A 15,997-nucleotide genomic window follows, 5' to 3' on the forward strand; every position below is an offset into this window, starting at 1 on the left:
TCTTATTATAGTCTTTGGTTTAAAATCTAATTTGTCTGGGGCGCCTGGGTGGCTCAGTTGGTTAAGCAACTGCCTTCGGCTCAGGTCATGATCCTGGAGTCCCGGGATCGAGTCCCGCATCGGGCTCCCTGCTCAGCGGGGAGTCTGCTTCTCCCTCTGCCCCTCCTCCCTCTCATGCTCTCTGTCTCTCATTCTCTCTCTCTCAAATAAATAAATCTTAAAAAAAAAATTTAAAAAAAAATCTAATTTGTCTGATATAAGGATTGCCACCCCAGCTTTCTTATGGTGTCCATTAGCATGGTAAATGGTTTTCCACCCCCTCTCTTTCAATCTGGAGGTGTCTTTGGGTCTAAAATGAGTCTCTTGCAGGCAGCATATACAACAAAATAAATAAAAGGCATCCGAATCGGCAAAGAAGAAGTCAAACTCTCACTCTTTGCAGATGATATGATACTTTATGTGGAAAACCCAAAAGACTCCACCCCAAAACTGCTAGAACTCATACAGGAATTCAGTAAAGTGGCAGGATATAAAATCAATGCACAGAAGTCAGTGGCATTCCTATACAACAACAACAAGACAGAAGAAAGAGAAATTAAGGAGTCGATCCCATTTACAATTGCATCCAAAACCATAAGATACCTAGGCATAAATCTAACCAAAGAGGCAAAGGATCTGTACTCAGAAAACTATAAAATACTCATGAAAGAAATTGAGGAAGACACAAAGAAATGGAAAAACGTTCCATGCTCATGGATTGGAAGAACAAATATCGTGAAGATGTCAATGCTACCTAGAGCAATCTACACATTCAGTGCAATCCCCATCAAAATACCATCCACTTTTTTCAAAGAAATGGAACAAATCATCCTAAAATTTGTATGGAACCAGAAAAGACCCCGCATAGCCAGAGGAATGTTGAAAAAGAAAAGCAAAGCTGGCGGCATCAGAATTCCGGATTTCCAGCTCTATTACAAAGCGGTCATCATCAAGACAGCATGGTACTGGCACAAAAACTAATACATAGATCAATAGAACAGAATAGAGAGCCCAGAAATGGACCCTCAGCTCTATGGTCAATCAATCTTCAACAAAGCGGGAAAGAATGTCCAATGGAAAAAAGACAGTCTCTTCAACAAATGGTGTTGGGAAAATTGGACAGCCACATGCAGAAGAATGAAACTGGACCATTTCCTTACACCACACACAAAAATAGACTCCAAATGGTTGAAAGACCTCAATGTGAGACAGGAGTCCATCAAAATCCTAGAGAAGAACACAGGCAGCAATCTCTTCGACCTCAGCCGCAGCAACTTCTTCCTAGAAACATCGCCAAAGGGAAGGGAAGCAAGGGCAAAAATGAACTATTGGGACTTCATCAAGATAAAAAGCTTTTGCAAAGCAAAGGAAACAGTCAACAAAACCAAAATACAACCGACAGAATGGGAGAAGATATTTGCAAATGACATATCAGATAAAGGGCTAGTATCCAAAATCTATAAAGAACTTATCAAACTCCACACCCAAAGAACAAAGAATCCAATCAAGAAATGGGCAGAAGACATGAACAGACATTTTTCCAAAGAAGACATCCAAATGGCCAACAGACACATGAAAAAGTGCTCAACATCGCTCGGCATCAGGGAAATCCAAATCAAAACCTCAGTGAGATACCACCTCACACCAATCAGAATGGCTAAAATTAACAAGTCAGGAAATGACAGATGTTGGCGAGGATGTGGAGAAAGGGGAACCCTCCTACGCTGTTGGTGGGAATGCAAGCTGGTGCAGCCACTCTGGAAAACAGTATGGAGGTTCCTCACAAAGTTGAAAATAGAGCCACCGTATGACCCAGAAATTGCACTACTGGGTATTTACCCCAAAGATACAAATGTAGTGATCCGAAGGGGTACGTGCATCCCGATGTTTATAGCAGCAATGTCCACAATAGCCGAACTATGGAAGGAGCCAAGATGTCCATCAACAGATGAATGGATAAAGAAGATGTGGTATATATATATACACAATGGAATATTATGCAGCCATCAAAAAACCCGAAATCTTGCCATTTGCAACGACGTGGATGGAACTAGAGGGTATTATGCTAAGCGAAATAAGTCAATCAGTGAAAGACATGTATCATATGATCTCAGTGATATGAGGAATTCTTAATCTCAGGAAACAAACTGAGGGTTGCTGGAGTGATGGGGGTGGGAGGGATGGGGTGACTATGTGATAGACATTGGGGAGGTTATGTACTATGGTGAGTGCTGTGAATTGTGTAAGACTGTTGAATCACAGACCTGTACCTCTGAAACAAATAATACATTATGTGTTAAAGAAAAGAAGAAGATAGTAGGAAGGGAAAAATGAAGGGGGGAGAATTGGAGTGGGAGACGAACCATGAGAGACTATGGACTCTGGGAAACAAACTGAGGGTTCTAGAGGGGAGGGGTTTGGGGGGATGGGTTAGCCTGGTGATGGATATTAAAGAGGGCTCTTATTGAATGGAGCACTGGGTGTTATACGCAAACAATGAATTATGGAACACTACATCAAAAACTAATGATGTAATGTATGGTGATTAACATAACATAAAAAAATTTAAAAAATGGTATTTGTCATTTTTACATTTACAAACAACTGCCTCCCCTTTATTTTTGTTTGTTGTACTTTATTGTGGAGGCTGGACTAACTACATTAGAGTGTTTGCTCTTCAACTGTGCCATTAAAGATGGGACCAAGAACAGTAAGTTTACAATAACTGGCCTATTGCCTACTTGTACAAATTGGTACATTGATAACTGAACACAGTTTAATGACCAAAAACCATGATTTTTTTTTTTTACCTTCAAGACATCAATTCACAAAACTTTCTGCATATCCTCTACTCTTAGTCTCTTTGTAAAAGGTATTATATTTTATAGTGTTCCTTGAATTTAGAATGGGGAATTGATTATTCTTGAAAGAAATGCATCTAACATAGAGGGTTATCTGTAAGAATACATTTGCCACTATTGAAGGATTACAGCTCATAATTCTACATAGAATTAGCAGTAGGAGACCTGGCTTCCAGCAAATAATCATTTCCATCAACAGAAACACATACTACCATGTGTCCTTGAGCAGTTGCTAAAAGCTGTTCCTATATTTGCTATGTGTGTGTATAAATAGAGATAATGATAAATGGCTATATGTGGAATGAGTAGGAGAATGAGTGTATATAAGCACTTCCACAAACCCCCCTTAACGAAAGCATCACTGAACCTAAGAAAATAGGGGGGAAAATACATGACTCATTATGCAATAAGCTCAACTTTTATTTCATACATTGGTTTCCATCATTCATTGATACGCATCTGATTTCTTGGTTTTCCTTTCTTGACTTCCTGGATTGACTACACTAACCATATCAATTGGAGTGTGCTTATTCCATGACTTTTTATAAATACAAATTTTAAATAGGACATGGAAATACAATTTTAAAGGTATCAAGGAATATTTACTGAAAAATAAGCTGTTCCTGTCCTCAGACATCCTCATCTCCTCCTAGGAGGCAACTGCTCTAAGTGATGCCTTGTATTCTACACTTCTGTAAAGGTGAGCTTTGGTAAGAATGGTTTTGTTGTTATTTAGACTTACATGTCTGGCTAGATTCTACAATCTGTAGTAAGACAAAGTTGCTATCCATAAACTACAGGCAAGGTATTACATAGTCATAATATGATCTTTTAAAATCCTGAGGGTGGACTTTTTAAGCTGTCCAGCTGTTGTTTTAATGTATATATAATGTAGTTGTATTAAGAATTGAGTTGCCAGGGCGCCTGGGTGGCTCGGTCGTTAAGCGTCTGCCTTCGGCTCAGGTCATGATCCCGGGGTCCTGGGATTGAGTCCCGCATTGGGCTCCCTGCTCCGCCGGAAGCCTGCTTCTCCCTCTCCCACTCTCCCTGCTTGTGTTACCTCTCTCACTATGTCTCTCTCTGTCAAATAAATAGAATCTTAAAAAAAAAAAAAGAATTGAGTTGCCATAATACACATCAAATAGGCACTGTGTTCATCCTTCCAGGTAAATAAACTCCACCTTGAGGTTAATTGCAAATGTTTTAAAGGGATTGTTGCAGTCTCTTTAGTTCTCAGAAGTATACTGGGACAGTGTGAAATTTTTAGTGGAATAACTGATCTTGCTGATAGCATGAAGCCAGCATGTTTTATTCTTTCTCTTCATTCTATGGTATTTATGGTGATGTTGAGCAAAACTAAATTGTGAACCCTTCCAGACTACCTGCAGGTATAACTTGTCCAGATGCTACTTGTCAAATGACCATTATGGCACCAGAATAACAAATGAAAGCTCCTTAGTTTATGTCTTCTGTGGGGATATTATATGATACCTTGGGGGTAGGGAAAAGGAGACGGAGCAGGGCGGGGAAGAGATGTACCCAGTGTTGTCAGTTATTCAGTGAAATCAATTATCTCATAGGCAATGAGGATATGTCATTTTTCTAATTATATATTGCCTGTGACTGTTCTTCTGGGAATGTGGAATAAAAGGAAAGTGAAACCAGAGATGTACAATGACTGACTGTTAGAAAACTTTAATAATTAATTAGAGAACATCTATGGTACTGCAGGGTCAGGGTGCAAGGAAAATCATCGATCCGTTTAGTACATAACGTAGGTAAAGTTGTTCCCTTTGATGTATTGTAACACTTCAACTGTTGTTGCTCTAGCACAAGAGTTTGGCTCCTAATAAACAGAATAGCCAGTAATATATTGTGCTGCTGCTGTCTTAACCCCTCTGTGTATGAAATTCAGTGAATCACTTTACATTTAATGGAAACATTTGTAAATCAGAGAAAAACTTCCTTCTAGACTTCAGTAGAAATAGAGTTGCTTCCTTAATAAGAATAAGAATGCTCCCCATTTCTCAATGTATTTAGGTGTGTTATTTTTGACGTGAGAGCCTTCTCCCTTTATAAAAACAATTATCTTTTAAAAGGCCAGGGTTTAATTTTTGCCAGTTCGATAGTAGGAAAGCCTGACTTGTTTAAATTTGCAAGTCTCTGATTACTACTATTCACATGTGCTTGTTGGCTGTTGTATTACCTCTTTTTTTTTTTTTAATTTTTTAAATTTTTTTTTAGATTTTTATTTATTTGAGAGAGACAGAGACAGCGAGATAGAGAGCACAAGTGGGGAGGAGAGGGAGAAGCAGGCTCCCCACAGAGCAGGGAGCCCGATGTGGGACTCGATCCCAGGACCCTGGGATCATGACCCGAGCCGAAGGCAGACGCCCAACCGACTGAGCCACCCAGGCGCCCTGTTGTATTACCTCTTTTGTGAATTGCTTGTTCATTGGGAAATGCCGTCGACCGCTTTGCTTTTAGATTGTCTTTTGAGCCTTACGTAAGGTTTTAAAAGGCAAGTTTTGGTTTCTGTGCTTGGAAACTGCATTCCCAGCCAGCATTTCTTCCTCAGGTCCCGAGTGCTTTCTGATCAGAAACAGTTTGGTAAAGAGCCCTCTCTTACTGTATGGCTGCTATATAAATGCTGTTTTTAATAAGTACCAAAAATGTATTGAAATTTGTCCTTGGATGAGAGTTTATCATTGTTGGCCTTTGGGTGAACTTTGAGCCTGAGCTGTTTCATTCAAGGCAACATGATGTCATTTAACTCACAAATTTCTCTTTTGCTATAAAAAGGAATGTTGTTACCCTAAGTAACGAAAAGGACCAATTAATGCTGGCACAACATCATTCACTTCTCAGGTCTCCACTGAAGACTTCAGCATGGTGAAGGTTTTATTGTTTGCGGAGGGTTGGTGGGGTTACGGTAGGGAGTAGGAAACAAGCTGCATTTGGTCTTGAATCTTGCGAAGAATATTTTGCCTCACTGCCCACACAGCCTCCAGTCTGACCCAGCTCGCACTGACTCCTCCAAATGAAAACCTTTGGATCCACCTTCATTTCTTTCTATTAAAAGACTCCCTAAGTCCCTTTCTAGATTTATATGTTCAGCTTATGAACATCTTGTAGGTTTTTCAACAGGAGCTAAAGCAGAGGGTTGTATCTCCCATAGAAAACTAGATACCAGTTGGACTAGCATTTTGCCCTTTATTTGAGAAGCAGATTTCCCTGATTCCAATAGCCTTGAGGTTCATTTCAAGGAGAAGAGTTATTTACCATCCCCTAGAGCTGGGAGTGTGGAGTTCACTGGCAACAGAACCTGTAGTTGATTAGCTATGTCTTCCAAAGCTTCCAGAGCTCCGTGTAAGAGAATTTATTACTGGGAGTTCAAGAAATGCAGGGAAGAGTAGAACAAGAACAGAACAGAACCAAATGGATTTTTCCTTCATTGGCTTCACATTTAAGTGCTGCTCTTTGTTCAGTATTATGCTTTGTGTTAGTTTATGTAAAAAGGATGCTTATAACGTGTAAGTGGTTTATCTGTTTATTTTGATATGCATTGTCAAATCTTTTTTTCTTTCATTGCTTTAAAAGCAGATGGTGCTGGGAGCAAATAATTATTCCATTTATTCTTTCATCTTAACAGAATACCTAGATGCTGTGCACTGTGTTGTAAACTCCACAGTTAAAAGAAATCTGGCTTTTTTCTGAATATCTAAACCATGCCCAATATGCTAAGAAAAATAATTACCTGCCCTAATATACTCAATATATTAATGGTAAAAACTTATTTTCTAACTGGAAGACTAGATATTTTGCCCCTGAACCTAGGTTACTGAGATCTAGTTATTACTTTTTGGATATTTTAGAAAGAATTTGGTTCCTTGGAATTGAGGATATACTATTCTTGTTTGGGGGAAACATCCTGAAATGTCAAGAGGTTTAAATTTCTCTAGGACTAGTAATAACTCATTTTTGGAACCTTGATTTAATCTTACATATCCTAACCTACAAGTCATAGTCTGTATTCATTCTATTAACCAGTGTTAAAAAGAAGACTTTAGAGTGTCTTTAGATGTCTATTAATACAATGTTTATAACTCCTGGGGTGCCTGGGCGGCTCAGTGGGTTAAATGTCTGACTTCAGCTCAGGTCATGACCTCAGGATCCTGGGATGGAGCCCCACATCGGAGCTCTGCTTGGCAGGGAGTTGGCTTCTCCCTGTGCCCCTCCCCCCTATTCGTGCACGCGCTCTCTCTCTCTTTCTCTCTCTCGCTCGCTCTCAAATGAATTTGTTTATTTGAGAGCGAGCGAGAGAGCATGAGCAGAGGGAGTGGCAGGCAGAGGGAGAAGCAGGCTCCCCACTGAGCGGGGAGCCTGATGCGGGGCTCAATCCCAGGACCTTGGGATCATGATCCAAGCCGAAGGCAGACGCCTACCTGACTGAGCCACCCAGGTACCCCAAATAAATAAAATCTAAAAAAAAAAATACAATGCTTATAACTCTTTAATTTAGCAGTTATTATTTGAGTAGCTTAATACTTTGTAGCTTAGTTTAACAGCATCTAAATTAATACTTTTAACTTTCTCTAACTCAGAAATACCATATTTTATATGGGTAATTTGTAAAAATTCTATACTGATTGATCCTTACATTATAGTGCAGAAGACATCTAAAATTTCAAAATTTGCACAGAACTTGTGCAAACCATTTACATATCTGAGAAGTTATATTATATTGACTTTTTCCACTTTATAATATTGAGAATTTTGTTATGTGGGATTCAGACTTAGGGTCATTATCAAGGTAGCATTTCATCTTTCTGTTCATAGTTTTACTCATATTGTTCTACTGACTTGGAAGTTTTTGGGGTTTAGATTAACAGGACTAATTTGCAAAGGTCGGCACTGAAACAGATTTGCTTTTGTTTGCTTTGCACATAAACACATATTAAAATATATAAATATATACGTAGAAACACACATTTGTATACATAGACACACCCATGTATCACTGTAAGACAGCAAAATACACTTCGTGATTTTTTTTTAGCATTTATTTACTCACTGGAAGCATGATCTGCTTTCCAGAGAACACAGTATAAACAGTCTGGCTCACAGTTACCTCATAATGATCTGCTCATCCTGCCCTTGCTTGTTGATCTATACTTACCACATGCCTGTGTGTAGAAGCAGTACTTTTGAAGTTGTATTCTCTAAAGTAAATTGGCAGTGTAGCCTTTCTAGTTAGATGGATAGGTTTGTTTTAAATTACTGTTCCTAAGGTAGGGAAGGAACATGGCAGAGATTTTTATTACAGAATTCCATATTCTTTTCCTGTCTCAAGTTTATTAATGATCTAAGAATGGTTGGTACATGTAAAAGATACTAAACATTTTTCTTTATATAGAAAGGTGTCTGTGTTGGTCCATTAAACTCAGGCTTATGAGACATGGAACTTAATTTTTTTCTATAAACAAATTCTCTTCTGTAATTCTCTTTTGTGCCTTCTTTCTAACAAGTGTGGAAAAATTAATCTCAATCAGTGATACCTCCTCCAAAATTGCTTCTAAATTCTAGAGGACTTTCAGAGTGCAAAGATAAGAGATGGGAGAGTTGGAGACATTTTATCCTTATTGTCACCACTGGGATGTCCCATTTCCCTACCTGATCACTGGTTACTGGTTCCGCTAGGTCTCTGCAGCATCCATCCTTGTTTCTACTTCAAAGCCTTTTCAAAGCCTGTCAGTTCTCTGGATCTCGTCCATGTTCCTCTTGTACACATATGAAATACTATTCTCAGCTAATCCACAGGAAACTTGGAGAGGTTATCACAGACTTGACTGTGTAAACACACTGTGTGCACACCTCTTCTTCTCTTGAGCCTTGTGGGATCTCTTGCTACTTCCTTGAGCTCTACCCAAGAATGAAGATAGGATTTTTCACAGATGTTTTATCCCTAAACCTCCTGGGATTCAGTCATTTTTCCCCTTCCTTAAGGACCCTCTTTTTACCCCTTTCTGCTGATGGCACTCTTGCTTTAATCTCAATCCTTCCTAATAATTGGCTGGTTAGAGAGTATGGAAGCCTTGCTCTTAATTATCATACTTTCAGGTTTTTTTTCTTATGCTAGGGTCAAGGTTTTGAATTCTTTTTTCATTGTGACTTGGTATGTCATTGCTTCCTTAACATAGTGAACGTGGAATGTACTTCCCACCTGTATAACTCCTAATCAGCATTAAGAGATTTAAATATGTTCATATCCTTTTATTTCATTTTTGGGAATGTAGCCTAACAAATGTAGCACATGTAGATGCATACACACAAATCTCTGGGTGATGGAAATTATGAGGTAATTTTCTGTTTCTCATTTTTTTGTATTCTTTTCTTAATACTCACATACTTCCTCCCTTTTTTGCCTTTTTTTTTCTACTTCCCCCAGTACTTCACTGCTTTATTTCTCTTGGTATTAAAATCACAGATAGAGGCAGAGAGTATATGAGAAATCATTGTGTCTTCTGCTCAGTTTTGCTGTGAACTTAAAAGTATTCCAAATATTTGGGGCGCCTGGGTGGCTCAGTCAGTTAAGCATCTGCCTTTGGCTCAGATCATAATCCCAGGGTCCTTGGATCGAACCCCGTGTCAGGCTCTGTGCTCAGTGGGGGAGTCTGCTTCTCCCTCTCCCTCTGTGTTCTCTCTCTTGCTCTCTCTCAAATAAAGTCTTAAAAAAAAAGTATTCCAAAAAATAAAGTCTATTTTATAATAAAAATAAGCAAATAAATACTATGGGACTTTAAAAAGAAGAGGCTAAGTTTTATTGGGATAATATTTGGTTTATAGTAGGAACTCAATAGATGTTTGTTGAATAATTTTATTGCTTTGACTAAGCAAAGGTTCTTCCTTGTATAAGAAAATAGGCTCTTGTATTTTTTTTCTTTGTATTTTAAGACTATATTCTACCGCTTAAGAATTGGGGAAACTACTGAAGTATCCAAGAAAATGAAATATTTCTTTGGATAAATGAAATGTTTCAGAAACTAGAAGTGTTTTATGTTAAAAATGCATATTCATGCCTTTTAATTGATATGAAACTACTAAATAGACTCTCAAAGAAGCTTGACGTTTGTTTTAATAAAAATTCCTCCCCAAATTATAGGAACTGCGTCAAATTAATTTCTTTGTTAATTGGAGATGATTGAAATGTCCTGAATCCCGAGCATGTGTCATGGAATTGTCACTGCTCCTTACTGTACTCGTACTGCTAAGGTGCAGCTGTTTATTTCTTTTACGCTGATATCTGTCATGACGAAATTCCTGTAGATACTTTTTAAAGTATACTCTTAATTGGAGATCTTTCTTACTCCTAAGAAATTCAGCCTTTCGGGGTGCCTGGGTGGCTCAGTTGTTGAGCGTCTGCCTTCGGCTCAGGTCATGATCTCAGGGTCCTGGGATCAAGCCCCGCATCGGGCTCTCTGCTCAGTGGGGAGCCTGCTTCTCCTTCTCCCACTCCCCTTCCTTGTGTTCCCTCTACCACTGTGTCTCTCTCTGTCAAATAAATAAAATCTTTAAAACAAACAAACAAATTCAGCCTTTCTTGTTCATTAATTATTTGAATCGCCTTTGTGCATTAAACATCATATTTTATGTTAAAATTCAACACAGTGTCCAGGATGGTTGCAACCACGTGAATTTTTCCACGGCATGGGTTAAAGTTGTTTAAATATGTTTTCTTTCTCCTACAGTGGCTCCCCCTGGAAGTCCGGGGCCCATTACTCGGCATGGGTCCTATGACAGTTTAGCTTCTGACCACAGTGGACAGGAAGATGAAGAATGGCTTTCTCAGGTAAAACTCTAAAATGTTTGGCCTGTTAAAGTGAAAGAAAACAGAAATCCATTGTCTGTGTTTATTCTTCAATTCTAAAAACTTAAATATTATTTTCCTTAGAAGAAAATGGGCAGAATTGGGAACTCTTTGTGGGATCACCAAGAATTAATCGGTTGTCTTGCCATACGAAGAATTTCTTATAAATACTGCTGCAAGGATACATATACGTATATTTTATATGTATTGTACACGTGTGTGTGTGTGTGTGTACATTAGCTTTCATACAGAGGGCATAAAATATGCATAGCTTTCAAACAATCCATGTATATCCCTTAGAACCTTTGGGTTTTAGATGGACTGTTTGGATTAAAATGAGAATTGGCCTTGTTGAAACCGTGAAGCCTTTCAACAATGTGTGGGCTATGTTTTGTGGAGCCAACATTTTCTGAAGATTGGGCCCATACTTGGATTAGAAGAGGTCAGCCTTCTACTCTGCACACGTCCTGATTGTGCCCAGCTGGGTTCCTTTCCTCGGCTCCCGTCCTGCTGCCTCCAGTGGTCTCTCAGCCAGGCCTGTGACAGCTCCAGCTGACCCTTCCTCCCCTTGCCAGGTGAGGCTGTCTTCATCGCAAGGACTTTGAAATAAAAGATACTTGGGCACATTTCAAAATGATGAGATTACGAATGACTTCATTACAAATGCTGTTATGTCTGCCTCAAGTCTGACATCACTTGGTGAAGTTAATGACCTGTCTCAGATTACCAATCCAAGCGGCTTTCATCAGACAGGTGCCTCTGTGGAGGTTCGTGCAGTTTCCCTGCTTTCTCGGGGAGGGTAGCCTGACAAACTAAAGGGAATCTGGAAGGCGGAGCGTCAGATTATGTGTAGGTGACATACGTTTCATTATACCTAAAGCACTCACGGGAAGCTCCTTGAAGGAGGGTCAATGCTTCGATTCCTGGTCTGTGGAGGTGCCTCCTTTCTTGAGGATACCATGGTAAAGTAAAGAAAAAAAAATGCTGGCAAAGAAACCACTGTCCTTCACTTCAACTTTTCAGTTAGAAGAAGGGGTAATGTGTGCTGTCAGTGTGGAAGTATAGACAATATGTTTGTACCGCACACACTAGGAGAGTGAATAGGAACATCTGGTCATTGCCTCAGTGAAACTATATAGGCATCTGTTTACCTCTCGGCTCTGTGACACGGATGGTTCTGAGCTTAAAATACACAGAATGCTTTATCCGTGGCCTAATTTACATTGCAGGATACAACTACTTGAATCAGAAATCGCTGTCCTAAATCTGAGTATTTTTTGCCCTGTGATTAGTGGGAATGCTAATGTTGTTCCAAGACCATGATGCTTTTGCCCTTTAGGACTTGCCAAACACAGAGCTGCACTCTGTGAACCTTTTCAGTTGTGTTTCGTTAAGAACTGATCACCGCAATCAGAGAAATGTGATTAAATATGAAAGAACTCAGGGCAAAACTAAGGCACATGGGAAGTCAGTTCCATTAAGTGTATATACAGACATGGAGGTAGCAGTTAAAGACTTCGAGAGGTAGTCTTTCACCAAACGTTTGCATATTTAGTCTCTTCATCAAGTTGCTCATGTCTAAAATCATATGATATGTTTATCTTCAGGTTTCATTCTGTATCCTCTACTCTCTGCTCTGTCTTTAAAGTCTTTAATATTGGCACCATTCCCTCTCCCCTCTATAGAGCACGAAATTCATAAACCTTTTAGTATTACTGTTTTGCAGCACTTAAAATACCTGTGTCAATGTTCATGGTAGTGGAGGAAATGTTCTAATTAAATAATGGTGTTTTGAAGACAAATCTAGTCTGAGAGAAAGTATATAATACTCTCTTCATTTAAAAGTTGACTTGGGGGGATTTTGAGGGTAGCATAGTAAATATTTACTGGAAAAAACTGGCTTTGGGTGTTGAAAATTATTTCAGACCTTTTCTTTTCCTTGGATAGTTTAAGAACAACTTCAAGTTTGTCATGAGCTTGATCCTCAGTGAAGGAATTACTTTTAATCTGTGGATTGATAGGTGTAGTATTCAATGCATGCCCACAAAGTGGTAAGTACTGTCTAGAATGAAAAAACGTAGTCCCTAGGGAGTTGATGCTAGTTATATGATGCAGGCAACTGGTCCTTTTACTCTTTGACTTTCGTGTTGTATATGTGTGGACTGTGTGTATGTGTGTGCATGTGCATGCTCACACCCATATAAATACACACACACACACACAATAAATTTTTTGTTTATTTTGGTAAAAATCAGTGAAGGGATGTAGAGAATGTGTATATAGGCTGTGACTATCATTGCCTTTTGATTGTGGATGCCCCGTACCTCTCCTACTTGGCTAAGATGGGCTTGGAGGATGTTCGGAGACAGAATGGGGGGGGATCACGAAAGGCTCTTCAAAGGAGGTCATAAGACATTTAAATCATGATTCGTAATCTGTTCCAGGTAGAAATTGTAACACACACTGGACCCCACAGACGTCTGTGGATGGGTCCCCAGTTCCAGTTCAAAACCATCCATCCCTCAGGCCAAACCACAGTCATATCATCCAGTTCATCTGTGTTGCAGTCTCACGGTCCAAGTGATACTCCACAGCCCCTTTTGGATTTTGATACAGATGATCTTGATCTCAACAGTCTCAGGTAAGAAATAAGAACTAGGGAGTGATTTGACTAGATTAATATATGCATTTTTAATGACCATCTTAGCTAATATTGACATTTTCCCTTTTGGCACAGTTTTATGGTGCAAAATACATCCACTGTAGCTTGTGATTCATTATTACTGCTGGGGGTCTTATGTGGGATCTCCTTACATTCAATAAATATTTGTGTTTCAGATTGTATTTCCCCAAATCTAATATTCAGTGCATTTTTTAAAAAAAAATCTCATTTTATGCTGCTTTCCTCATATTTATAACTGCTTAAAGTCTGAGGGTGCCCTCCTTTCCTGATCTTACTGACACTTCATCTTTCAACTAACCTTCGTCTAGATCCTGCTTATTCCTTCTTTTAGGCTTTAAAAAGTTTTTGGATGAGAAAGAATTGATATAAATTCACTTACAGTTTATCATATATGTATAATCATCATATATATTCTCTGACCCTCACTTGTAAGAATCATAGTACAAGGTTTACAGAATATGCTTTTTATTATTAAAGATTTTTTTCTAATGCAGCTGAGAACTTTTTGACTTTTGTAGTCTCAGGTTTGCTTACCAGTTTAATTTGTTACATCCAGCCCTGACACATTCTGGTATAACAATGAAAGGCTCAGTCTAATGCAGTGTAATCTCCCCTTTTTTTTTTTTTTAAAGATTTTATTTATTTGACAGAGAGAGAGACAGTGAGAAAGGGAACACGAGCAGGGGCAGAGGCAGAGGGAGAAGCAGGCTTCCCGCTGAGCAGGGAGCCTGACGTGGGGCTCGATCCCAGGACCCTGGGACCATGACCTGAGCTGAAGGCAGACGCTTAACGACTGAGCCACCCAGGCGCCCCTGTAATCTCCCTTTCCTTGTCTTCTCTTATAAAAAATTCTGTAATGTATCTTACTTGAATCTAAAATAGACCTTTTTCTTACATCTCTTTAAAAATTATGGAAAAATGTGTCCCAATTATATATTGGAAATATATTTTTATATATCTTTTTGTCAGTATCTGTCTAACAATGCAAAAGCTGTTGCAGAGGTAGATTAGGCCTAGATGTTTCTTCCTTAAGAGTAATTCATGGGGTGCCTGGCTGGCTCAGTTGGTAGAGCATGGGACTCCTGATCTTGGGGTCGTGAGTTCAACTGCACAGTGGGTGTAGAGCTTGCTTTAAAAATAAAAGAGTAATTCATGTAATGGAAGATGTCTCCTATAATACCTTTTTCAGTGTCTTAATTTTTTGTTTGTTTGCTTTGTACTTTATTTCTTCCATACATTTTTGCTTTTTTTTTTTTTTTTAAACATAGCATGTCTTCCAGGTTTTCAGAAGTGGAACTTTCCCTCCAAGATGTCAGGCAGTAGTGACAATACTGAGTACTAGACCAGTTTTCACTGGTACCAACTGTAAAATGTAATCTGGTGTTGATAGTCCATTTTCAGGAAGTTGTCAGTCCTCAACTTAATGATTCAGCGTGTAGTCATTCATGTTTATAAGTCATTTGGGTACTCAGATGTTAATAATAAGGCATTTAAAATAGACAACCCATAAAACTATGTTTATTCTCTTGATTGAACTATTCACAAGATCCTTTTTTCTTTTTTTCCTCTGATGACTGTCACCTGGTACTATAATAAGCCCTTGTCCCTCTTCTTTGGAGGATAGCTCTAGTCTCCTATATATGCCGCTCTGTTCCTTTGCTTTGTGACCTCCAGCTTGCTTAATGACTCTTTACTTCAGACATAGCCCTTCATCGAAGAGCTCTCTAACTTGCTTCTTCAGACAGCTATTGTCCTAAATTCATTCTAGAATGTTCCTCAGGGGCTTTCCTTTTTCTTATGCTAAAGCATTCCCAGTATTTGTCATTTAAATGATTTTAAACTGTATATATTTGATTAGAATATTGTCCTTTTTTGTTTTTTATTTTTTAAATAGGCTCCACACCCAGCATGGGGCCTGAACTCACGACCCCAAGATCAAGACCTGGGCTGAGACCAAGAGTCAGATGCTTACTGAATGAGCCACCCAGGCGCCCCAAATATTGTCCTGTTTATTGGATACAGCTAAACTTTAGATACCTTTATTGGGGGTCACAGGCTTATACATTTGTTTTGATTATCTTGTAATTTATATTTAAAAATCTGAGCATATAGGCCCTTGGTTAAAACCTTAACTTCCATTAGAACACGGTTTTGATGGGAAATTCAGATTTGACTTACATCATTTGAATTATAGTGGCCTCTTTAGTACCATTTCCTGCCCAGCATCCAATTAGAAATCCAGCTATTTGTATTCTCTTCATTCCTGTTTTCCTATTGCTCTGAGTGCTTCACCTCTATTTCGTCTACATTTCTTTAGGCTTATGTACAATGGTACTATGGCTGTTAGCCTTACTTTCTCCTTCAAACTGTAAAAAAAACCCTTTATTTAGATGTTTTTGATTCAGCTGACCCTTTACACCTGGTACCCTGTCCTGTACTCCATAAGATATCACTAAGAATAATGTGGTGCTGTGATATTCTGCCTCCCTATATCCTAACCTAAGTGGGGAGCAGGCAGGTATAGAGTTGACTGTCATGTCCATAAGG

General features: G+C 38.9%; 1 protein-coding gene across 1 annotated transcript in view; it reads left to right on the forward strand.

Moving 5' to 3' along the window:
* Window positions 1–15,997, forward strand: part of BCAS3 (BCAS3 microtubule associated cell migration factor) — a 602,596-nt gene that overhangs the window by 321,754 nt on the left and 264,845 nt on the right. Inside the window, exons 20-21 of the mRNA XM_044921944.1 lie at window positions 10,649–10,749; window positions 13,212–13,408. Coding sequence (XP_044777879.1) covers window positions 10,649–10,749; window positions 13,212–13,408 — 298 coding nt within the window. The remainder of the gene's footprint in view (window positions 1–10,648; window positions 10,750–13,211; window positions 13,409–15,997) is intronic.

The sequence above is a fragment of the Neomonachus schauinslandi genome, chromosome 15 (assembly GCF_002201575.2).
Source record: "Neomonachus schauinslandi chromosome 15, ASM220157v2, whole genome shotgun sequence".
In the NCBI taxonomy this organism is placed as follows: Eukaryota; Metazoa; Chordata; class Mammalia; order Carnivora; family Phocidae; genus Neomonachus; species Neomonachus schauinslandi.